Source organism: Mytilus galloprovincialis, chromosome 1, assembly GCF_965363235.1.
Source record: "Mytilus galloprovincialis chromosome 1, xbMytGall1.hap1.1, whole genome shotgun sequence".
In the NCBI taxonomy this organism is placed as follows: Eukaryota; Metazoa; Mollusca; class Bivalvia; order Mytilida; family Mytilidae; genus Mytilus; species Mytilus galloprovincialis.
The window spans coordinates 35,720,249-35,747,919 of record NC_134838.1 but is presented as its reverse complement, the minus strand read 5'-3'; the positions used below and the strand labels follow the sequence as shown (position 1 = coordinate 35,747,919).

Genomic DNA, 27,671 nt, shown 5'->3' with positions numbered 1-27,671 from the left:
TATCAATATGTAAACATTTATTTAAGGTAATAATATTTAAATCAACTGTCAACAATATACGATTCAATAAAATCATGATCTGATCTGAAAATAAATGTGATTTTTACAAAATAACATCTATATGTATAATTATATACAGTAAACATAAATGTACATATTATGCTCGTCCTTTCTTCACATTGCATACGTTTCATTTATTTGTCATATTTAAGAAACTTCTTGCAGGTGAACACTATTAATTCGCAAGCAAAAATAACTTTTTATTATGCACAGAATGAAAACGCTATTATGCATGTATTACTGGCCAAACTGGCAATGTTCTGAACACATTTGGGGCGTCCTTGGTACACCTGACTCAGGTGGTTGAAACATACACCTCATATGAACCGTCTTTCTTTTTGAAGGACGCTGATTTAGTCGAACTTTGCGAGTTGTGTCTTACATGTACATGTGCCAGTTTTTTGTATTCAAAACGTATCTAAAAGAAAAAAAATAACATTGATTATTAAAAAAAAAATCTACAGCTTTTTAAAACGCATTTCATCTGTTTTATTTGATCATAATTTTTGTTTCAGTTTGCTATTTGATATGTACTTAACCCTTTTCATATTGTCTTCTTTGCTAAACAAAATTGGGTTAAGCACTCCGTATGATACATACTAAGTTTGAGATACCTCATCTGTCTTCTTCAAATTGAGTACAGGATGCTAGTCACGTAAAAGACAAATGAACCAGTAATACCTTATGATACACGTGCGTTTTTGATGTAATGTCTTAGTTAAATATTTAAATATGCACCCTTTAGACGTTTTATATCTGTACTCTTTGACATGAATGCATAACTATATAATCATGACGCAGTCACATTTGAAATAGGTGGACCTAGGAATGATTGATATCGACATGACCAACTAGATAGCATCTAATTAGTGCGTATTGATTACAGATAGTTCCCAGATAATAATTGTATGTCCCATTTTATCAATAATATATGACTTCTAAAATAAATCGATCCTAACTCTAAATACTATTTTTATCTCAAGTATTCTGATCCAAAATCCAAAATACTGCGCACCTTTTTGTCTGCATTGTTTTGTCTCTTGCTTTCATTGCAACAGTTACATTTTGCACATGCAATGTATGCTTTAAACTGAAAATGTGTACTTTTGATTGTTTGATAGCAATTGCAAGGCATTCAATATCTAAATGTATTGTATCTTACCTTTTTATTCAATAAACAATGAAATATGAAAATGAAAAGTCCCTGAATGCTGTTGAGAACTGTAAATATATATGCAAACACTATTGTTGATTCATTGATGAAGAAATATCCAAATACCCATGTTGATCCAAGAAGAACCTCAACAGCAAAAGCACCTTGTATCCATGCCCTGTAAAACAAAATAATTTTAGTACAATCTATGAACTATGTAAAAAGTTTAATTGAACTTAAACGTCAAGAGTTGCGGATGTGAATGAATTTGAATTGCAGATAGCATTCCCTTTAGCAGGTTAGATTTGAAAGTGTTTTAAAGCTCTATGAAGCCAAGTTTTAAATCCTTATTAAATGAGAACTTCAAAACTCAGAATGCGACTATATATATTCAAACTCTTAAAATGTTATATTTAACGTTGCCATAAAAGCGGAGGTTTGGCATACCACAAAACCAGGATCAACCCACCATGTCCTGTACCAAGTCAGGAAAATGGACATTGTTATATTATAGTTCGTTTCTGTGTGTGTGTTACATTTAAATGTTGTTTTCCGGTTGTGCCGTGGTTCTCTTATGTTTCATGTGTTTCCCTCAGTTTTAGTTTGTAACCCGGATTTGTTTTTTTCTCAATCGATTTATGAATTTCGAACAGCGGTATGTATACTACTGTAGCCTTTATTTATGTCATTTTTTCGTAACAACAAACAAAAGAACTATGTCATTTTGCTTTGATACTTTAACTGCCCTTGATATTTTACTAGATAACATGTTGTTTGCTATAAAGATTCCGTAAATCGTTAAAATATCCGAATTCCAATTGTACCACCTATTGCGGACCTTTCTCTGTATTGTTATAACTGAATGAAGTACAATTTATGACTAAAATCAGCAAAGTTCCATCGAAACAAAATCTGATACAAAAACATAATAAGACTATCAAATAATTGGGTGATATATTGGCTTACAATAATGACGAATTCAGTATGTACGCTACAGAGATTTATACTGCTGAACTGACTATAGATAAAGCTAATGAACACTGCCCTTTTCTGGATCTTGATATCTATATCTTAAATGGGAGTTTTATATCAAAAATTATGTTAAAAGAATTTTATTTTTCATTTCCTATTGTTGATTATCCCTTTTAAGATGGTAACATTCCTATGTCACCATCTTAAGGTGCTTGTATATCTCAAGTTTTTCGATTCGCTCGTGCATGTTACAAAATGTTAGAAATTATTATAAATTAAGAAATGTATCTCCCTCATGCAAAGCTCTGATTCCTTTGACGGATTTGGCTATACTTTTTGGACCTTTTGGATTATAGCCCTTCATCTTTTATGTAAGCTTTGGATTTCAAAATATTTTGGCCACGAGCATCACTGAAGAGACATGGTTTTTCGAAATGCGCATCGGGTGTAGGAAAATTGGTACCGTTAATGTTATTACAACGTATTTGATTTTAACGAAAAAAATCTCTGTATTACTGAAAAGTTGTTGTATATCATCGATACAAGGACATAATTTGTAAATATAAATCAACGTGCAGACATCTTACACATTCAGGTATTTCATATTCAATCTTTTATGATAATATTATTTTACAACACACAAAAATGTCAGCATTCACCTCAAAAGCCTATAAAACCTTTAAACAGATTTATATACAGAAGGGAAATAGTCACGATTAAGTTGTCAGATTATTTAAGATGGCATATTTTGTTATTAATATTGACTCATACATTTGTCATAGGGTCTTTGTATCGGAAATAAAAACATTTATTTTTATACCAGTTGTCCACATGATACGAGTAATTTTCTTCTCATATATTTTATGATGGTATGGATACTTAACCCCTAACGAGAGTGATTGTGCTTGATTTTCATATGATTGATGACATAATCTTTCAATCAGTTTAATTGAGTTCTGGAACTGGCACTTTCCGATTTAAATCTTCATTGGAATTCGGTATTTTTGTTATTTTACTTTTTACAAGTGCTGTCGTTGTCACAAATATATCGAAAGAGAGGAGAAAGGTATATTCAAACTCATAGGTCTGAAACCTGACTGACAAAAACATGGCAAAAAACTTAAAACTAATTAACGACAAACAACTATTACAAACTAATGACTGAGCAACAGGAACGCCAATAAAAACCAGGGATGATCTGTAATTAATTCTAAGATACATTCGTTTTCTCACCTGAAATTACTTTGCTGACTTTTTTCTCTTGCAAATACGTAAGCCGAATGTCTGCATACCATTGATAAGGCGTACATAAGAACTATTGTATTAATCTGAAAAAAGATATGAAATTGATCTGGTCATTATCTATAAACAGTGTAATCATCAATAATATCTTACTTTATGTAACCTTTAGGTTATGCGCATATTCGTATATGTTTCATTAATTATATATTGTGTCATACTTCACTGCTGTACTAATTAAAATTAGAGCAATAATTTCTAACAGTCAGCTATTTGTAAATTATATTTAGAAAATAGCCGAGCTTTGATTTCCAATTTAGGTAATTCGGTTAAACGGTATTTGAGGTAAGACGCATGTACTGAGTCTGATATACAATCACAATTTCGGTTTGAATAAACTATGTAATAACATAAAATAATAGTATTTCTAATATCAAATACAATGTAAGAATTTATGAATTGAATAAACAATACTAATCCTAACATTCACTTGATATAAACTTGATTTTTCGTATTTACTAAGTTAAAACTATTATATCATTAAAGCACATGTCTAAGGTAACAGAAGTTTATCGATATTCAAATCTCATCAATCGTTTAAAAGATAAATGCAGTTAACAAACACAACATTAGGGAATCCAAAGAACTCCAGGGGTATGTAGATATGGGACATAAACAGGGCATCCTGTTATACGCATGCATTACTCCCACATCACCTCATATAAATCCACACTCGGTTAAATTGTCACAACCGTTGAAACACATATCATATGACTGTTCTGTTATCTATAGGTCTAAGACATTAATAAACTTATCATAAATACCAGGAATACAATTTTATTTTACGCAAGACGAGCGTTTCTTCTACAAAAGACTTATAAGTGACACTGGAATAAAAACAGTAAAAAAAAGCAAAAAACAGTACGACGTTGAAGAGCATTGGGAATTCAAAATTCCGGAAGTGCCAAATTAAGCTAAGTTTCTCAGTTCACGAACTTCGAGAATACCAAAGGTTTTTCCAAAAAAGATCTTATATTATCTATTCCTGGAGTAGAAAATACTTTGTAATATGAAAAAAATCATAGTTATGTAAAGAGTTAACTTAATTTATAATTATGGCAATATAAATGAAAACCTACTATCAATATCACAGCAACTGGTCCCGTGAAACTCCAAATGAACCATTGGTCTGTAGTTATCCAGCAGCTGTTGTAGATGAAATTTGATTAATAATTTTATTTGCATGCAAAATATAGAACATTTGACACTTACAATTTCAAATCTCAGTTACAAATGTATATTAAAATCATGAGAAGATGTGATAATACGATTGCCAAGTTCATCAAACTATTTTGACTTCCTTACCTCGCATTATCAATTATAGTACAAACATGTAACCATGACTATAAAGTGTTTTTTTCTCAATCCGTGGGTTTTTTTCTTATTATCTCTAGGAAAGCGAAAAAAAAAATGCATATGAACATTTAAACAAAACATACCATATACAAATCAGATATATTGTTTATTTTATTTGATTATTTAGCTTCTTGTTATTCCTATCTATTGATAAACCATACCTCTCTAACTCAAATTTTGAATTTAGAAAATTAATTATAAAAATTAGAATCAGTGATCATTAATTATAAATTAAAAAAGGAAGGCATTTTAAAATTCCTCGCGAAGAGAGACTTTGCCAAAAAATGCAATGTACTAGATGATGAGAAATATTTCCTATTAAATTGTTCTCACAATTCTAATATTAGATTAGCATATTTTAATTACATTATCATAGAAGATAATTCATTTGGTAATTTCACTGACAATGACAAAGTTATCTATATACTTAACCCATCAACACCAACACAAGTGAATAAATAAACTAGGATCCTTTATTAAAAGTCAATTGAGTTACTTAGTTATTGTCTAATTTGTTTTTGATTTTGTTATATGTCACAAACTGTAAACTTTATATGGAAATACAATTTTTATCTTAAATTTGAATTTACATTTGAATTTAAAATTTTGAATTTAAATTTGAATTTTAAATTTTGAATTTAAATTTGAATTTTAAATTTTGAATTTAAATTTGAATTTGTTATTGTACTTACAAATCTTCTGTTCCATATGCCTTAAAATTTATACCAGCTGTTGTACCAACAATTGTGATTGATACCCCTAAAATGAGAATACATTATATGAATTATAAAATTATTGATCTGAAATGAGTAAGACTGTCGTCGGATGTAAAGATTGTCTACAGCAACAGACAATTGTCATCAGTGTTTGTACAGCGACGGTATTAGGAATAAAGTTCCAGTAACTATAGTCATCTTAACAGATTCAAAAAGACGGCATGGTAACAAAATTTTCTTCGTTTAATTGGCCATAAACGGGGTCACATTTTTAGAGCGTGAGAATTCCTGGTGAAGGTGTATCTAGAAAGGTGTCTCCTGTTCGTAAGCACCAAATATAGAATCAATTACTGTTATTTTCACTTCACAGTTGTGTATAATTCTCCTATAATTGTATATAATCTTCTGTATAAACAAAGTGTGTTAGCTTTTGATAGCCATAGTGGGTTTTCAATTGTGATGATATAAACCTATTTTGACACTTATTTCTGCGTTTGTTCAGCCAGAGAGATCAAATGTTAGTTTTCTCTTTTAAATTACAAGACTATCAGTACTTTTATCAAATATTGCTGAGCGTTGAAGTCATAGGTAACAAAAAGTAAAATAACATAAAGACCAAACTCCAAGAAAAATTCCAATCGAAAAGTCCTGGATCAAAGCTCGAACACATCAAACGAACGGAAAATATTCCTCGACTTTGAACATAAAGGCAACGAAGGTATGCCGCTGTTCCAAAGTAATAAATCGATTGTGAGAAAATAATCTAGGTTACAAACTAAACCCGAGGGTAAGACATCAACTATAACAGAAACACTAAAGTGCAACATACTTTTAGTAGAATAAATGCGTTTCCTAATATAGAAAATTTTGAATTAACATGGTTTTATAGTTACCCAAACCTCTCACTTGTATGACAGTCGCAGAAAATTCCATGTTATTGTTGGTATTATACTTACCATATCCTGCGAGGTAGTAATATCTCATATTATTTTTGGCGGCATCAAAGACTTGTTGGAGAAGAACTACAATGTGGACACCTTCCATCAACATCCACATAAAAGATGACAGGAAAAAGAAATGAAGGAGCAATGCAATAGCTGCACAGGAAACCTGAAATAACACAAAAAGATTTAGGAAATCATTTAAATAATAAAAGGCTTTTAGGATAATTGTGAAATGTGTCAAAACAAACAAGTTTATTATATGTCTAAACTGTTAGAATCTAGGGGTTCCAATATTTGTATGAGAATCTTAGATTCGCGTTTATTTGTGAAATCATGATTCAAAATCATATCCAAGGGACCAAATGACGTAAAAATCAATAAATTAATTGCAAATAAAAATGAATTTATTCCAATTTTAACAGAGTTTTTTTTCTTAGAAAATGTTCCAAAATTTTTAACAGAGTTATATTTCTTAGAAAATGTTCCAAAAATAGAATATCCAGTTTTACTTATAGATTGGTATCGTTGGTTTATCTATACTTTTTGTTTAATATTTGTTTGTTTCGAGATTGTGACATAGTGATGACTGCTGTACCTATATTTTGACTATTTACCTGTTGTGTCTGTTTTGTTAAATATAATCAAATTTGATACGACTGTCATATAAGTGAGAGGTTTAGCGCTATAAAACCAGGTTCCATCCACCATTTTCTACATTTCAAAATGTCTGTACCAAGTCAGGAATATGACAGTTGTTGTCCATTCGTTTGATGTGTTATATCATTTGATTTTCCCATTTGATTCGGGACTTTCCGTTTTCAGTTCAGTATTTTTTTGATTTTACGTTTTTTCTGTTTGAATATATGTTTATGCATAAACAAATAGGATATAAACATTACATATTTACTTACCCTATCATCTGTTCTGTCAATACCGACTAAAAATATTAATTCGGCAGCAAATAGACAAAATACAAGATTTTTGTGAATTGAATTTCGTTCCCCATCCAGAGATCTAAAATGAAAAAAAATATATGAATACATTGAGGTATATGAAAATGTGATCTTGCCGGCAATTATGAAAAAAGAACATTACAGACTAGAAAAACAAATAGAAACAGTTCTGGTAGGAACATAATCTTTATAGCACAAAACATCTAGATAAATATATAATTTTCTTTACCTGACACATTGAAATGTGATCCAACTCAAGGCTAAACAAGCAATAGAGATGATACAGCCAACAAAAGTAATATATCTCAAGAATTGTGTGTGTTCGTTTGTCAGCTGAAATATATAAATACAATGTTCATTTTTTCAATACTTTTTTGAGATAGACATGATAATGCTTCATTGTTTTTATGCCCCACCTAGTAAAGGGGCATTAATTATGTTGTGTGGTCTGTGAGTCCGTTCGTTCGTCCGTCCGTTTGTTCGTTTGTCTGTCCCGCTACAGGTAAAAGTGTTTGGTCAAGGTAGTTTTTGATGAAGTTTAAGTCCAATCAACTTGAACCTTAGTACACATGTTCCCTATGATATGATCTTTCAAATTTCAATGGGGAATATATTTTGACCACAATTTCGCGGTCCATTGAACATAGAAAATAAAAGTGCGATTTTCAGGTTAATGGTTTTTATCAAGGTAGCTTTTGATGAAGTTGAAGTGCAATCAACTTGAAACTTAATACACATGATTCCCTATGATATGATCATTCTAGTTTTAATGCCAAATAAGACTTTAAAGCCCAATTTTACGGTCAACTAAACATGGAAAATGGAAGTGCGAGTGGGGCATCCGTGTACTTAGGACACATTCTTGTTTTTACATACATCAAACAATCAACGATGCTTTCTATGTTTTCGAATATTTTTTGGGAGTTATTTCTGGATTTCTGTGTAGTGGCTTATGATCTGTCTTTCGTCTTTTCTGATTTTCGGGGACTTGAAGTTGTCTTTCCTTCGTCTACTTCCACTTATTTAGAAGCGCATTGAAATTGCTCATTTTTATCTTTCAAAACAAAATATATAAACAAATATCACTTGTGTTATCATTTAATTATATTGTTTATAGCAGTTAACACAAAGTGAAGTTACGATATCTTATAAAATAAATATTTAAGATGTGGCATGTTGATGTTCATTTTGTATCTCTGTAACTTAATTTCTAAATCCGGTCAATAATTATCTTGTTAATAAGTATAGTACCTTTACTCCAGAAACATCCATCAATATAGCAAAGTTTGTTAGATGGGTACACTGACATGTCACATGCGTTGCATTTTCTTTGATACGGTTACAACCTTCTTGTGACCATTGTCCATAAACACTGAATAATAATTATAAATATGACAATGAAACAATTCATTATTGAAATTTTCGATTAAGAATTCTAATTTAGAAACTATTTAGAGACTAAGGAACTATAACTCTATCATTCAAAGTGACAGTCAGACGGTTGGACTATTCTCCTCATGTTTTCATACATCATTGGTATTCAAAAGTTTGCTATTTTTGATGAAACACGAGGTAAATCCAGAAGAACTTCAAACGAACAAACTTTATTAAGTTTTCTTTACAATTAGTCGAAAATTTAGACATTATGTCTCTTAAGGGTGAGTACAGTTCACTAATAATTTCATAAAGTATCTACTCTATGGCTATTTTTAATACAAAAGTTGTTTATTATATTATTAACAAAGTTCTGTTCAATCTCTTTTAACATACTTTATTATTAAAATGATATTCAACTTACCCTTCCGAGAAATTCCAAAAAGAGCACAACGGTTGAGCAGCTTTCCCGTAGGTCTGAAATAAAGAAAAATCTTATAGAATTAAGTTATTGAAATATCATTCTTTAGAGCAGATAGAGAATGGTATTCCTTGCATAATGAAATACATATGTATTCTCATCTTAGAGTAAATAAATTGATATGAATAACATTATATTTCTGAAAAGCTCAACAAATTCAAAGAACAATTTAAAAATATAAATAGTTTTGACATTCCTAAGAAAAGAAATTTTTATCATCACCACATTTTGTTATATAAAAACACTGAAAAATAGTTTCTTTACCCGTGATAACTGGATGGTAAATATGACAGGACTCAATGGAAATTCAATGGTTTTGTCTCCGGCTATTGAAGCTGATACGACATTGCTGGCAACTTCTACATCAACCGTATCATCGTTAATCTTCAGAATATTACCCAGATTGTAATGAGTCATGAATACTGCTTTCACTAACCCATCTGTAAACAAAATCATTGAAGTTAAGGTTTAGTATTTGAAGTTGAGTTGGATAGATGTGCAATAGAGTCACCAAACTTTTTAAGATATTCAATGTGAGACCGTAATGTGGAAAACAATATGATCAATTGTTTTGAACAAGAGTAATGGGACTTACAGTGTATGTACCTGGGAGATATATATTCCATCTTATATATTAACATGTATAAGTTTAGAATATATTCCATATTTTCATTCACTTAATTTTGGATAAGGTTCTTGTTGGTTTGTTGTATTTCGTCTTGCAAGTGTGTAGTCGTCTGTCATCTTAAAATTATGATTTACATTATCCCACTAATTTTGTTGTTTAAAGATGTATTCGAAAATTTAAAAGCCATTGTCTTTCTGATTGATTTGATTTTCTATCTGTTTGATTAGTGTGTAGCTGATGAGTCTTCTGTAGATGTCAGACTGAATTATATGCCTGTTCTGTCCTCTGGGTACACTTTTATTTAGAAAATTAGTTTTGACTACAATATTTACCTATTTTATATTTTTGTAAAACTGAGTATGGTATTATGAAACTTGTTCCTTCTTCTCCATTGTTGTATTCCAAGTCTTGTGTAGAAGAATTTATATTTAGTACGTTGAGTGAAACATCTACAATGATATATAAGGAGATGCGGTATGATTGTCATTGAGATAATTATCCAGTGGCGCATCCAGGGGGGGGGGGGGTTCCGGTGGTTGGAACCTCCCTTTTTTGGCCGATCAATGCATTTGAATGGGAGCATATAGTTGGAATCCCCCCCCCCTTGTTAAAATGGCTGGATCCGCCACTGTTATCCATAATTCTAATAGTTCAAATGACATGGACGATTATAGGCAACTGTACGACAGGCGTAAGGCGGCAGATACCAAACAGCCAATCTCAATTATAAGTCAAAGAGAAACTGATGAATCTTTTTACTAACGATACATTTGTTTAATAAAATAAATAGATATAAATAGCTACTAAATTACAATAAATCTTCTTGAAATTACCCTCATATAAAATAAAAACAAAAATGCAATATGTATAAATGTACTAGATACATTGTTTTGTTAATATTCTAGAAAATGAAAAATAATTGTTTAAATTTAATTCACTTACATATTTTTTCTGTTTTCGTACTAATTGATGCAGTGGTCTGAAGAGAGTGTGTCATTCCTAAAGTTGTATCCTCCATAACAAACAAGAGGTCTGATGCAGTACGTTCTTTGTCGTCTGCTTCGATGTTTTTACTGGCTTCTGTTTTACTGAAGAGGTAGTTCCCGGCCTTAACAACTTCCTGTAGATAAATTTATAACAAAACAACTATGAAATGTTAAGAATGAACGTTAAATGAAAAAAGAAAACTTAAAAGTTGTATTTGTACTCCATTTGTTTCACCTGTTCGTGTTTTTCCCAAACAGCTTTATTAATGATTGATGTTTTTTTCCAATAAGAGATGGACGATACCAAACAGCACAATAACAATTATGATTCAAAGAAAAACTGAAAGGAACAATAGAAACGACTAAAAAAACATACCGTAGAGAAGCCTATGAAAGGCTCAGACATGAAAAGTTGTAAAACAATTCAAAAGAAGAAAACAAGGGCCAAATTTATGACAAACAATAAATGAAAAACAGATATGACAGACAACAAGCATTGACAACCACTGATATACAACCTTCTGTATTGGGGACAGTCACATATATATTAGTTTTTGACGCCTTGTGTCAATGACAGGAATTGATACGCTCTTTTGATATTTGTATTGTTTACTTGTATCGCGTAAGTGTATTTTTCATGTACATCAACCAAAATCCCTTCAAGACATATTTCTGTTTCAAGTTTGTAATTATTCTTCTTATCAAGATACTCTTTCCTTCGATTGCTTAAAAAAAATACACCAGTTTTTCAATGGAGTCCATATTTTTAACCTTTACTTTTAATTATACTGTTTTGTGAACCGCTTTCATCTCAATAATTTGGTTGTGCTTTTGACCATGGAATTGTCTGATCCTTCACCGGTTCTTATTTTAAAGCCATTTGGCATTTATAGTTTCTTAATATTCAATGTTATTTGAGTAAAGATTAAAATAAATAATCAATTTGCCGTAACACTTTTAGCCTACCTTAAGCATCGTTTCTGTTTCTTTCACATTTTTAGGCTCTGCTTTCGCCATTTGATGAAGAATGGCAGTTGATGTTGAAATATCTGCTGCTGTCATGTGATATGAAGTGACAACGCTCTCTGTTAAGTTGGCTGCAATCGATACCATATCTTCTGTTGTTAGAACGCTCTTGCGATTGACAACTGAATCTACCTGTATACAATAAACACGTGTGTACATTATTAATACAATGCTGTATATAAAATTAACTAATCATAGATACCAGGACTAAATTTTATATATACGCCAGACGCGCGTTTCGTCTACAAAAGACTCATCAGTGACGCCAAAAGCCAAATTAAGTACGAAGTTGAAGAGCATTGAGATCCAAAATTGTATAACACATTAGTTTTAATATCAAATGGGAATATGAAAATGTTAAAAAATAAAAAGGAAGCTTTACTTTTTTCCTTGGAAAGGTTGCTAAAATGAATCACTTGAGAAAATTAGTTGTTTTACAGTAAAAAAATAATACTGTCTAACTCTAGTAGGAAATAATTTAAATTGACTTGAAATAATGGACGAAAAAGTTGAAAAAGCATGACCCGGTAATGCAAGAGATTGTAAACGTTTTGACAATGCTTTGTCTGATTTAATATAATGTTTAATCATATGCATACGACAGATAATTACCATTTTGTTTATTCTTTGGATATCAGATGAGGAGCATTCTGTCAGGTTTGGTTGTTCCTTCCAGCCTGAGTCCGGAACACAAGTCCAGGTTGCATATCCTGTAAACAATGTATATAGTTCATCATTAAACAAATGTAAATTCTAAACAAATCAGTATTTTTTATACTTTAATTTTTTAATATGTTAAAAAGTACAAAACTTTTTTCTTATAAGCACTTATTTGATAAAAAATATAAGAACCAAAAATGCGCAAGCATTTTGAAAGAGTCATAAATTATATGTTGAGTGTAAATCCTTGTTTAAAAGTTTTTCTAAGTAAAATACTTAGTTCGTACCTGCCGTTTCAGGACAAGGCTCCTTAACTGTTGCAGCTATTCTCGTTGCTGGCCATTGTATTCCATAGGCAAATACCTCTGGACATTCAGGTATTCGATTTACCAGTGGTGCGGAAACTGTTGGTTTAGTTAGTTTTGCTGGTGTTGTTTTATAAGGTTTGGATGTCGAAACTGTTGATGCGGTCAATTTTGGTGGTGGTGTGGTCGTCTTAGCCAATGGCTCAAGTTTGGTTTGAGACTTTGACGTCATTGATACAACAGATGTTTTCGTTATGTTTGAAGAACTTGTTGTCTTCTGTTGTGTTGATATTTTTTCATGCTGTGTTGATATTTCAGATGTTTGCAAAGGAACTGATGTTTCTGGAGGTAAAGTAGAAACAAAGGTTGGGGTGTAGGACAAAGCATTTGATGACGTCGTCGTTTTAGTCTGTCTTGGTGCTGGTGTAACTGAAAATATACATGTTTGAAATGTTTCATTTAAAATTCCTTTCCATTTTAACACTGTGACATTACATATCGACTGCGAAAATCATTTCCGGACAAAAAAAAAATTAAAAATTGATATTGATTAATATCATGTCTCTTTTGAATCTGACAACGCCTTTTTTATAATGTAAATACATAGTTTTAATGCATATGTTAATTTATTAAATTTAGAATGGAAATAAGAATGTGTCAAAGAGACAACAACCCGATTAAAGTGCAGAACACGCGTCTTGACAATTCAGAAAAAAGACATAGATGCTTTAAATAGGTCTTGACATTTGGTGTAATACCATCCTTTCAGAATATGTCTGTGTTGGACATATTATTAGCATAGGTTAGTGTCTACTAGAGTCGATTCCTCTTTCCTCACAAACTCAGGAAATGTTAAGATAAAAATTAAAAAAAAAAACAAGAACACATCTTTATCATGAACATAGTTAACTCACTTTTAATTCTCTGACAAATGAATGGTTTGCGTTCACTGCAGTCTTTGTCGAACATTTTCCCTGAGAAATGAAAGTCTGCACATAATTCGTTTCCACCTCTGTTGTCTGGTTCACCTGCGGCCCATGGGCTATAACACATAACAGATAGTGAATTCAGTTCTTTATATAAAATCACATCTTTTCATTTTCTGTATGTATAAGCTAAACTTAGAAACTCAAAAATAATTTTAAACTTATTATGTCAAAAATCAATTTAGCTGACATCAATGGTGAAATTTCAACTTTATGTGTGAACCAATGAGATATCAAAATTGGCATTTGAACCAATAAGGTCACATTTGAACCAATGAAATAACTAGAATACTTGTTGTCACATGCCAACCAATGAAACCACTAGATTAAGATTGTCACATGATAACCGTTGGTGTAACTAAAATGTTACTGTCACATATTAACCAATGAAACAAGTAGAAAATGATTGTCACATGATAACCGATCATGGTGTACACATGTAACTAGAATGTTATTGTCACATATCAACCAATAGAATAACTAGGCTATAATTGTCACATGATAACCAATGCTGTAAGTAGAATGTTATTGTCACATATCAAACAATGGAACAACTAGAAAATGATTGCCACATGTTCTTTCTAGATATCAAACCACAGGAATAATTAAATAAGTATTATTATACACCACGTTAAAATGCCATGTTTTGATTGGCTAATACAAGGGAGATCAGTTACTTTAAATTTTATAAAAGACGTAATAATTTCAAATTCAATTAAGTACCTTATTTTCTTTAACATTTGATTCCAGTCAGTTTCATAATTTTCTGATTTTAGACCTTGTGATTGAAACCTTTTCATGGGATGATAATTGAAAGCCATTACGATACATCAATAAAAATAAAGCTGACCAGAAAGATCTGTCTCGCCAAGCTTTTATAGGGTTTTAAAACACAAAAAGTAAATATCACATGGGTAAGCCCATTTCCTCCTTAAAACGACAAAAACACTGTTATATTTAGAAAAGATTCGAAGATTTTTTTACAGTGTGAAATAAATACAGGGGAACTTTCCCTACCTACCTACCTCCTTGATATATACCTTGAACGTAGTGAAAGAAAGCTGCCATCTTGCCATATCCATCTTGCCTGGGCTCGGTTGTGAGATAAACCTACCCACCAATATAATTCGTTCGGTTTCTTTATTCTTGGCATGATTCCTCTTTGAAGGGCTTGCTATTAAAAATACGGTACATATAATTTAAATGCATTTTCGAATATTATCTTCCGTTTAAAAAATGTAGCAACTGAGACTTATGATGTAACATGAACTGTCTCATTGCCATATACAAAACATCTCTTTTCATTTTAATCAACTAACTTTACTGCCTGGTCTAATGAATTTTGAGTGAATAAATGCTTCATTTCAACTCTTTTTATTCTAAGCGTGAACTCTCCAGTGCACATGAAGTCTGTTGGTATCAAAAGGGAAGTCTTAGCAATACAGGAGAGTTGCATATTTATTTAGAAAATAGTATTATAAAACGCGAATTTGCATTAAATTGTAAGAAACCCGAAAAAGAGTTACAGTATACTTATTTCTGAGATGTTAAGAGAATATTTTAATTTTGTTTAACGTCCATTAAATATTCTGTTTACCTTTTCTCTGTGGGAGTTAACTGATATCAGATTCCCGCCATATTCTTCACAGGTCTGCTGCGCTTCTTTCCATGGTAACATGTTCGTCTTCTCATACAGTACACAGTTCCGACGCAGTAATACCCATGGATCCTCGCATTTAAGTGATTCGCCTAATACAAAATAAAAAAGAACAAAAATGCGTTTATTTTAGGAAAAAAACTATAAACTTCAAGTTTTCTATATTTTAAAGGTTCACAGTAGGAACATTTATTTATTCTGCGCTATACGATTTACAGGATCTAGATGCATGTAGTAACTGGAATTCTCCAAACGGTCATGACAGAAAAAAAGCAACTTAAGCAACAACAAAATGAAGGAATAAATTGTATATAAAACTTTTTTGGATAAATATTTGTAATTTAATCTGAGACCCGGATGTCGCAAAGTACTCATTCTATATGATTACGGCACATGGTTTCAGTTGACAAGATTATCATATATTTGTTTATCATGTTTTATTAAGTTTTGTCAATTATTTACTTATATTGAACCCTGATTCTAATTGGTAACCACTTCAAAAGCGGCGGGAAAACCGAGACTTCCCTATAGATAAGACTGATTAATTTATACCGGCGTCACACATCAGCGTATAGCTCCGACGTACGCCGGGCGTGTTAAAAACTCATGTACGCTGCCAATACGCTAGTAATTTGGGATGCATTCAACCTGTCAATCATATCTGTAAAGTGTGCACAACGAGCTTTAAGCGTGTATTGGGCGTACGAGAAGCGTACCTAAGCGTTTATCGGGCGTTCAAGAAACGTATGGTTGCGTATGCCTGGCGTTTGTCTAACGTAGATGGAATGCACGCTACGAAGGATAAAAGTTTCTTGAACGTATTTGAGACGCGTCCCGGTCGTATCTTGGACGTTCTATTATGGGGTGTTTGTTACAAACACATCCGCTTACGTTTTATTTAAAGTCGAACGATCTCGAAGCGTAAACAACGTGCCCTAAACGTGTCTCAAACTTATCTGTAGCGCGTTAAACGCGCTTTTAGCGTATGTATAACGTGCGTGTAGCGTACGTGTATACGCTACACACGCTTGAGCTGGATGAAAATGTTTATGCTGCATAAAAATTTACTCGAGTTGTAGCGTTCACCAAGCGTATACCTTAGTATTTCGACGTACTTCAAACTTATGCAACGCGCGTTTAACGATTGTTTAGCGTTCCTCTTGCGTGCAACTAACGTATACCGACTTAGTTAATTTTTTATTTACATTTGGTGCACGCCGGTCTATACGCCAATATGTGATGCCGGCATTAACTGCGTTTTATAATTTATTCAGAAGGTCTTCAAATGGCACCAATGAATCAACCAATCTCATTTCACTAACATATACTCTTTTTCCAAATTTGATGAGTGGTAGATAATTAAATATTCCAAATCAAAACTTGATATGGTAAAAACTATACTTCTCATGTTCGCTTTAAGAAAACGATGACAACACACAAAAAACCGGAAAATTTACTTTATTACTGGACTGATTGATGCCGATTTTTACCCCTCTTAAAAATTCAAACATAAAGAATATATCTATTTTGTCAAAACATCCTTTTTGTGGTGTAAATAACTTATCTTGTAGATCTGATTTCTTTCGAACACTGTGAATGATATGAAATGATAAAAACAGATCAAATGATACTAACATCATAATCAGTATCACAATAACTTTTACAGACACTTCTTTATATTTTTCATAACAGATGTAACGTATCGTATGCTCATAAAACGCGGGAACTCAATAAGCAGAAGAGTCCAATATAGTTCAATTTAGAGGAACAAACTGACCTCCTGCGTGAAAACACTTAATTAGATAATAGATAGCGAGTTCGGTACGGTTTTGTTATATTTTCAATGTAGCATAATAACATTTTTTTCTAGTCACTTTATTGGTTTTTATTAATTCAGAAAAAAATTCACGCTTTTCATACAATATAATGTTGTGTTATTCTATGTAAATATTTAAAATGTGAAAGGAAATAAAACTGATATCAAGTTAAGCACCAAGTGCTCTCTGGTTTATAATCGGTTAGTTGATTTCAAGAAAAACAGCATGTGCAGTCTCTATCATTTAATATTATTTGTATAATGACATCATACAGATTCCATTTAATACACAACATCATAACATGAATGTTATATAACCCATCAATCAAGTCAACAGTACAGGCATTTTCATGCATGTCTGCAACTTTAATGCCCTGGTGTCTTTTTCGTAATCTTAATCATGTGCCAAAATATTTTAGAGCCTTCTGGTTTAAATTCAATATTGTTCAACTTTTGAACAGAATTTTTATTTTACATTTTGCAAATTTTATAGTTTGTTTTCAAACTTGACGATGGAAGTTTTTAACGACCTTGACTGGCTTTTCAAACTTGTATTACATTTCTATTTTTTATACAACCTCCAATTTGGCATCTGATTTTAACTTAACTGTCAAATGCTGGAAATTTCTGATTTATAAAATTATTACATATTACATTAATCCATTTGATTTTCGTACAACTGCTTTTGATTGAGAATAATCTAGACCTGTACTATGAAATTTTTCAAATGAGTTCATTATAGGTTGTTTTTATACAAGAACATTAGAACCATGAACAAACGCATATGTACATCTTCAGTGAACCGCAAAATCTTGGTCAAAATTGTTATTTGGCATATATATGGTAAGTGGTTCATGTCATGATTAATATGGATACCAAGTGTCAAGTTGATCTGACCATAACTTCTTGGAAAATTCCTGAAACCAAAACTTTACCCTGTTACGGGACAGACAGACTCATAGACCTGAAAACATGTCTCATTCTACTCTAGGTTATTAAAATGGCAAAATCATGATGATCGTGTGACAAACATTTGATAAACTCGGTGTTCCACGTTTTATAAATTGTTTTTTTTTATCCGTCATTCTTATAGGGAGTATTCTTTTCTGACTACAAATTGAATTTCTAACAATATCAATTATCAATTACAATATGGAAAACGCCTACAAAAATTAAACACGGTTTGAATGTCAAGAGAAAACCAGCTATTACAAGACAATGCATGTTTTTTTTTCTTCATATAAAAAAGAAGATGTGGTATGATTGCCAATGAGACAACTATCCACAAAAGACCAAAACGACACAGACATTAACAACTATAGGTCACCGTAAGGCCTTCAACAATGAGCAAATCCCATACCGCATTTTCTTCCATATCAGAGACATTTTATTATAATGTAAAGGACTCACTATAAAGAGTGAACTAAAATAGAGAGTGAAAACTTATTTTCTGTTTGCTCAACTTCCAGTGGCAAATATTTCATGCTTATTCTGGACAATATATAACTCGAGAAATCACTGGTAACTCATTCATTCCTAATCAAATTAACCAGAAATCATTGCATAAAGGAGTGAGTTTTCCTTTATTTAGTTAATTAGACTCTTGGGTACTCTTAATGTACTGAGATGGTGTTTTAAGTTTGTTTTGCGTAGTCTGTTTAGATGTTGTTGTTGATTGGTAAGGACACCTGGTCAATGAGACAGATGAGATTTAATCTCTTGTCTCATATTTACAGTAAAACGGATATCAACTGCTGTATGTAAAAAAAAAATCAGACAATTGAGCTACCTTCAATTAGCCACAGCTACCCAACACAGTTCCATGTGTTTCCATAGAATTTGAAGGTCATAATAATTCTGTTTAATAAGTTTTCATAAATGTTTATTCCTAATTCACAAGTTACTTAATTGGTCGTTTTACCAATAACTTTCAAAGTAACAAGTTGTAATTAGCACTTGACTTCGGAAGTAAATAGAAACATATAAGGATTTTTTGTCGGTAAATGATTACCAAAACACAGACAAAGTGGCGCCATACGCCCATTATCTGAAAGATTGACAAGTTGGAAGTGATGTCAATTAGAACCCTGCTCGTGTTTCCTACGCATGAAAAGAGTGTAGATTTTTATTATTGCTGAATTGCTATTAAACGATATACTCAAAACAGAAAACGAGTATCATGTATTTTTTTCAAAAAGCATTTGCCAAATTAAATCCGAAATGCATTACAAGCCTTTGAAAGTACTACCTGATATACAATTCCTTAAACTTATTAACTAAACTTTGAATGCCTATTGAAATTATTTCATATATCTAAAATATCAAAATAATAAGTCAAATTGTGTCGTGTCCGCTAATTGTGTAGTATTCATGGTACCATATACATATGATATACGTTAAAACATTTCCCCTGAAATTTAAAAAAAAACGAGCATTAAACAATTCATTTAATCTTTAAAAGTATTACATTCGTCTCCTGCATTCCTCATCTGTTGAATTTTGAAAATTTTATGTGAAAAATAATGATTTTATCACATGTGTACATCTGTAAAACATACAAATTATATTCACAAACATTCTGCCATGTGGAGATGTCAGTTTGTTTGATTACTTATAATTATGTCAGAAAAGAATGTAATAGTTTATTATGTATCATTGTTTTATTCTCTCGCGATAAAGAATGCGCACACTAAAATTAAACTGTTTAATTGTTCTTCCATCTGAAAAATAAGGTTTTCGGATGACAAGTTCGGTTTGTTTTGACCAATATGTCTAGATTCGGAGGGTCAATTGAGACTTTGCCGAAATGGTAGTCATTCATTTAATGGGCACACTACGTTTGCGCGCATTTAGGGATTAAAATATTTTACGTTTGCGCGCAGCTTTTGATTACATTTGCGCGCATTCATTTTACAGGTAATCTCAGGTAAAAATATAAATAAAAATTATATTAAAGTATAAATGACGGATATGACTATCAATTATTAATTTTGAAAATAGTTTGTTAATTAAAATTATATATTGTTCATATTGAATTCTAAAATCAAGTATAAAATTATTCCGTTATAGCTTAAGGTAGCACAATACAAAGATTTTATAACTCCGACTCCCAAGTTTTAAAATGCTGTAACTTTCTTAATAATGCTTGAAAATTTATAAAAGTGGTAGTTATGAATAGCTAACAGATTACTCTTTCAAATAAATGCAATGTTAGTATGATGCAACAATTATGTAACCAACTATAATGTTAACTGTGTCTAAAACATTTTTCCTCAAATTTCCACTTTCAATTGAAATTAGCTTCCTCAAAGGTATTCCTAGAGGATTGATTTTATTATATGTTGTTCCTATGGCCATTATCTACAAAAGAGTGTCTCAGATTTCAGATAGAATGTATAGAACAAATTTTACACCTAATTAAACATTATCTTTTTTTATGTGGTTAGGATGGTCACACTAATTAGAGATTTATGAGAGAATGGAATCCCATAGGGACCAATTTGAGACACCCATTTGAAGCCCATGATGTGTATATTTAGATTTCGTTAAAATTTTCTGTTTAGTTATTATATAAAGAGATGAAAGAGCTAAATTCATTCAAGTGAACTGACCTAGATTTTGCCATTAATTACATAATAATTGATTACATAATGATTGCATAATAAAAATAGTGCATTCATTTAAAAGTTTAATCTTTAAATTTATCTATCTAAATATACCTCTTTTATTATTTTGTATGCATTCATAAGAAAGTTACAGCATTTTAAAGGTTAGCGATTGGAAGTAAAAAAATCTTTGTATTGTGCTACCTTAAGGTCAAGTTACAATAAATGGGCTTTGTCACACATTTTCTTAAAATTTTGCATACACCTTTGAATTGTTGAATTGTATCTGAAAATCGAAAAAAATTGCGGCTTCATCTCTTTTTTCCCCTGCCTTATGAGAAGTTTACTTACGGAAGGGGTACATGTAAATAATTGAACAAATTAATAAATAAATAAGTATTATTACCTGTATTTTACCTGAGTTTACCTGAGTTTAAAATGCGCGCAAATATAATCAAAAGCTGCGCGCAAACGTAATGATAATTGCGCGCAAATGTAATGGTAATGCGCGCAAACGTAATGCACCGCATTTAATTACAGTGGTTTAATATTATACACAAGTGTTTTTGTAGTACCCGATATCCTTGTAAAAAATATATACTAAAAAGCCTTTGATACTAAATTCCGTGTGCACATGCAGTACATTTCTAATGTTGCATTACTGCATTTGTGTCTACATCCGCAATGAGAAAATGCATTGTTTAAATTCATCGTAATGAATATTATTCTTAAATCATGGTTTCCGTCCTCTAGATAGGACAACATTATACACTAAGGTATCACATTTCAAAAAATTATTTAAAGAAAAAGTATTGATATATGGATGAAAGAGAACAACTTACCTTTGAAGTCGTCATTTCTCAATGAAGTTATAAGTAGTAGCTTCATATACTGTATACTAAACGTTTGTGGTAATAACATTTCCACGTCAAACGATACAGACTGACTATGCAGTATGGACTTTGCTCATTGTTGAAGACCATAAGGTGACCTATAGTTGTTAATTTCAGTGTCGTTTGGTCTCCTGACTCTGTGGGAAGTTATCTCATGGGCAATCATACTAATTCTTCTTTCTTATATGGATTATTATTATGGATACGGAGATATTTCGGGGCCTTTTATTACTGACTGTGCGGTATGGGATTTGCTCATTATTGAAGACCGTACGGTGACCTATAGTTGTTAATTTCTGTGTCATTTGTTCTCTTGTGGGAGGTTGTCTCATTTACAATCATACCACATCTTCTTTTTTATATATGGACATTGTTATGGAAAGTATTGTTCTTGAAACAATAATGAACACGTATGAATATATCATACAATGCATTATATGTTATTTTCAAATAGGATCTCTAGGAGAAAAGGGCGTATACACATGTAACATATATTTTTTTAACAAAACATTCCTAAAGCAAACAGGATTTTTGACTGAAAAACTCTCACAAACCTCCCCGTTAGATAAACAAATATATAGTAACAAAAGATATTATATGTCATATGGATAATGCAATAACAGGTTTGCGAATAGTGTGATCAAGGAACTGTACGCTTTAACTTATTAAATATGATACCTCAACAGTCCTTTTCGCGTCTGAAGCAGACAGAAAAAGCCAAACTTTTAACGATTTTTAATAATAAGTCTACCAACCGGTATGCTAATTGGTTTATCTTCTGTGTTTTAAAATTCAGACATATCTTAGAAATCAATTTTCCATGTCCCTAAAGAAAGATTTCCCTGAGATGAATAAGGCTATCACTATAATGAATCTTTAAAAGTAATATAGCTCCTAACGTTTCACGTTGTAAGTTTTTGCTTGATTTTTTTTAGGTTTGAGCGGTATTGGTAAACGTAAACCCAGGAGAAGTAAAAAAAAAAAAAAAAAGCTTAAGACACGCAAAAGTTATATAGTGTTATTTTCATTCATAAGACAATATCCGATGTAAAAAGTAAGAAAAGTAAAATCGAAATCAAGAGGCTCCAATGAGCATGTGAAGATCACGAAATATAATCGTCGGAACCAGTGGATAAGTGTTGAAACTGAACACTCTTGGGAAGATCGGGCCCTAGCATCAAACTAGTGATTGACACACTAATAGTACTATTTGACCCATTGTTGCTGTAAATATTAATTATACACACACCTACTTCATAATCATCAATATACGGTAGCTTTTGATAAAACAGAAGTGTTTCAAGAGAACCTCTTGACCGTTTTAAAATGGCGGAAAACACTAGATCAAATTAAATCAACTTTTAATTCAGCTTTACTTACTGAACATTGATCCCGACACGTGGGATGATGTTCGCCCATGCCGGGAATTAAATTTCATTTTTTTAACCCAATGAATTAAAACCCAATAAGGATGTTCAAAAGTAATGCATTACACAAGTCTCGGTATCTCTAACATTTTTTTTTCCTTTACAGATATGTTTATTCAGCAGGTCTCAGTAACGTTATTTCTGAGTCTATAAACTTGGTTACAACATTTAAAAAATATCACGCATTAAAAAAAAATCCGTTCGCGTTTTCAAAACTGAGAGAATTTTCAAAACGACAAAGGTAGAAATCAATCTATTTTGTATTACTGAAAGTCCTAATCCTGTTGTTATAGAAGTTATGCCGTCTTAACCTGATTGTTCATAATTTCATTTGTCCTAATACCAATTGCGGAAACACACCCCTTATAATTATCTGATTTATCTCATTAGTTATAAAGGAGGTTGGTGTTCCCAATATTTGTAAAGCCTATTTTTGTTGGTTTTTCGTGGAATACCTCTACATGCTTTTTGTTATTTGTGGTCTCTCTTTTTTAAGTTACGTATTTCTACTTTGAAGTAGAACTTAAATATTCTTTTATTTTAAGAGGTTAAAATGTAACTAAGTTACTGCCGTTGCTATAAGGAATAACCTATAAAGTGTAGCCACAGTTAATAGTTAGTAACTACATATTTCTGTATTCAATTCTGTCGTTAAACAAAATTAAAAAAACACAAAGGTATTCTAAATAAAACCGGCCAAAATATAGGCTTCAGAAATATTGGGGACACCGACCTCCTTCATAATTAATGAGATAAATCGGGGGTATAAAAAGGGTTGCGTTTCCGCAATTAAATATCTCTATTTGTTATAGGACAAAATACTCATATCACAAATTGTCCTTTTTTCACTTTTTCGTTTATTACTTTCGTTTCCTTGACGGGGATGATCATTTGGGTTTTATGTTATTAACTCCCAGCTGGTTCTCTAACATATAGTTTGCAAGCAGTTCTTTTATTTCGATGAACGTTCATTGATACATATACATACATCAGGCTGTTAGTTTCCTCGTTTGAATTGTTCTAAATTTGTCATTTCGGGGCCTATTATAGCCGACTATGCGGTATGGGTTTTGCTCGTTTGAATTGTTATAAATTTGTCATTTCGGGGCGTATTATAGCTGACTATGCGGTATGGGTTTTGCTTATTGTTGGTGACCGTCCAGTGACCTATATTTGAAAACTTCTATGTCATTTGCTCTCTGGTGGATAGTTGTCTCAATGGCAATCACTATACATCTTTTTATTGTTATATAGTACCTTTTCTATTTTCTTAACTTGTATAATTGAAAATTTCGATATCAGAATTTCAGAAATTTATTTGAAATCTGAAATACAGAATATACAGTATGCCAGTTGAAGACATTAAAATTAAAAATGGTTTTCCAGTCTGTGATGTCATGCAAAGCAAACGAGTTGAAGGTTATCCTTATGGATTTTTAATAAAATTGAGAAATGAAATGGGAAATGTGCCAAAGAGACAACAACCAGAATGAAGATCAGAAAACATTCGGAGTTCGGACGAGCAGACAAATAACAGTTGCAATTCTAATGTTATAATCTTTACACATAATGTACTATGAGGAAACTTGTACTAATTACCACTTTATTTTCATTTGTCGTAGTCACATCCCGTGCTTCATTTCTCGTCTGCACTTCATTGACTATACACAATAGTGCTGTCATTCAAAAATGTAAGATTGACTGCTAAAACTGAGTTCATTTACCCGTACGTGCGTAAGTTAAAAAAAAACAATCTCAGACTAACATTTTCTTCAAATCCTTCAAGGAACTTCTCTTTATTTTTCGCAAATTCCATGAAGGGTTGAGCAAATGTTTGATGAATGGAATTAAATTAGGTTTGATGTATACAAAAATTCACCCAGGCTGTATGTTAAGGTAAAAATGAAAAAAAAATATCTCAGTTTTATCTGTCAATAATACCGAAAAAATAAATAAAAAGAAAATGCATTTTATCAATTTTGCTCAACTTGTTATCTTTTTTTTAATAAATATTAAGCTTAATTTCAAGCTTCTATCTTCTGAAGATTTGACAAAGTTTTTGATGCATAAAAACACATTTTTAACACAGGGCAGAACGATAATTATGCTTATAAGAGAATTAGGTATGATAGCAAAAAGGGGCAACTTTCCACAATGTTAACTGAAAGAAAAAATATTCATTCATCAGTGAAAAGCTTTTGTTCAAGTTTCCTAACATTTCATGTAGGTTTAACATAGTAATAGATGTCTGATAAACTTAAAATCTTAGACTGTATCTTAATCACTTCCATAATATTATTGTAACTTTCAATGAAGCTTCAATAGAGGTATTAATATCTAAAAAAAAAAACTGTGACAGACATAGGCGACACAGTCTTTACTCTATAAAATAATCTAATGACGCTGACGGTCGACACAATTTAAAACCATAATGTCTGCTTCCTGGTATAGGCGTAAAAAGAGGAACTAAAAGTAACATTATGACCAAACAAAGAACATGTGATCTTTCTACTGAAGAAACAAACCATTGTTGGTTTTTTATTTTTTTTTTTTTTTAAATTTATTATTTTGATTTTTTATTGACTAGATGCTAGAATACGTACAAAATATAAATAATTTTCAGTGTCATTTTCAAACTTATATACACATATATTGTTTATTACAATCACATATGTACTAAATTAAAATCAACTATTTACGTGCATATATTCTAAATTTTCTGCATGTGAAAACTAATATTCCAAGACGACTTTATCTATAATGCATCAGATTTCTCACTGGTAGTCAAGGCCAGTGTGCGTTGTTGCATCAGAGATGAAGTTTTACTTCCAAGTCTGATAAACAGAGGTCAAAGATGATTGTAAATATTTATACTAAATCTAGCTTCAGAACAAGTGGTCGATATAACTGATATACAACAGAACTGATTATCTCATAAGTCTACACTATAAAACAAGCAACATGTACTGTTTATTGTGGTATACAGTAGCTTTATTGTATTACAAATAAAAAATTAAAGTGCAACTAATTAGATTATTTGATTTTTAGGTAAATAAAAATCGGCCTATATTTTTTAGTTTAAAAATATTTTGTTTATCGATTTCTGTTTCTGTATGATGTTTCATTTGAAAGTTAAACCCTTTTTAATTTATTTTCTTTTCAAATGAACCAACTTGAAAATAAGATCATTGCGACTCGCTGGTTATTTGTCAATTAATTCGAACGATTGCAATAGTGTCTGTTAGATTTCTGACTACCTCAATGGGTACCCTACCGATATATATGCATCGCTATCAAAACTAATATATTTTTATATATGTGGACAAAATATTAAAACCAAACTAACAGAAATGTATTACTTAACACAAGATCCTCATTGTTCCAGAACACCTAACGCAAGCTTAATTGTTTGTTATCTTGTTTTTCCATGTGCCTGTTTTGGGGTTCTTTTTTTCTATTATTTTCATTTTTGGTCTGTTCCACCATCAGCATAACAATAGGCCAATATCTGCTTTAATGTTATACATTTGTACAATGAATAAACTTATCTGATTGTCATGATTATGATAACTGATTTCCTTTCACTAATAAGACACGGGCGTATCTTGTCAAGTGGCTCATTACTATTTGTTGGTCCACTTATCCTTATCTACATCAATGTACATTTAGTGCACAAGTGAAAGCGTGCGAAAAACGCGCGGTGTGGTGTATGTGATATAAAATTATATATTTTGGGAATTAAAATCTTTTAAAAAATGTATCTGTCGTAAAAGATATTGTTATGGTAACGATAAATGATTAAATAGTTATAGTTTATAAACACAAATAAGAGTCATCTTTTTTATAATTTTATTTCAATCTGCATTCATAAATTGTTTTTCTTTTGATAAATGATTTAATATTAGAAAAAGTGCAAACATAAATTTTTGATAGTAACTTCAGTTAGCGAAATTCGAAAAATTACAAAACACATGTGATATGATTTATTGTAATGCATTTAGAATTAATAAAAAGTTTTACTTACATATCCACAGCAAAAACGACACAAATATATATAAAACTAATCCAGTCTTCATTGATGAAGTTAACGTCTGTACTCAATTAAATTTTGTTATGAGGGAAATCAGTTATCAACTAACACTTAATGATGGAAACTAGTCACGTGGTTAAGATTCTGAAATTTAAACGAAGGAAATGGTCATTATCAGTATTAGAGTAAGTCAACAAATGTTCAAGTGTTTTTTTTTATAAAGTTAAAGTTGAGAGCAAATTAGCTTCTGTACAAATCCGTACACAAACAAAGTAGACTGACAGACGACTTTAATAACAAATTTTCAAATTAAAAGTGGGACACTTGTTGTACTCTATATATTT

At 31.3% G+C, this 27,671-nt stretch overlaps 1 protein-coding gene across 2 annotated transcripts; it reads right to left on the bottom strand.

Moving 5' to 3' along the window:
* On the bottom strand, window positions 1-27,478 carry LOC143072904 (adhesion G protein-coupled receptor L2-like). 2 transcript variants are annotated; one of them, XM_076248064.1, is made up of 20 exons: window positions 27,322-27,478; window positions 15,497-15,648; window positions 14,925-15,073; window positions 13,828-13,955; window positions 12,896-13,342; window positions 12,561-12,658; window positions 11,889-12,080; window positions 10,879-11,056; window positions 10,269-10,385; window positions 9,573-9,748; window positions 9,252-9,304; window positions 8,705-8,825; window positions 7,683-7,786; window positions 7,412-7,514; window positions 6,513-6,666; window positions 5,533-5,599; window positions 4,564-4,630; window positions 3,419-3,513; window positions 1,223-1,391; window positions 1-478 (listed from the first exon to the last, which is right to left on the bottom strand). In XM_076248064.1, exons 1-20 carry the CDS (start codon window positions 27,371-27,373, stop codon window positions 356-358), a joined length of 2,745 nt encoding a protein of 914 aa, XP_076104179.1. In that variant the 5' UTR covers window positions 27,374-27,478; the 3' UTR covers window positions 1-355. The 2 variants fall into 2 exon arrangements, with proteins under 2 accessions (XP_076104179.1, XP_076104188.1); XM_076248073.1 differs by having other exon boundaries at window positions 14,940-15,073.
* Between the last annotated feature and the right edge of the window lie 193 nt (window positions 27,479-27,671).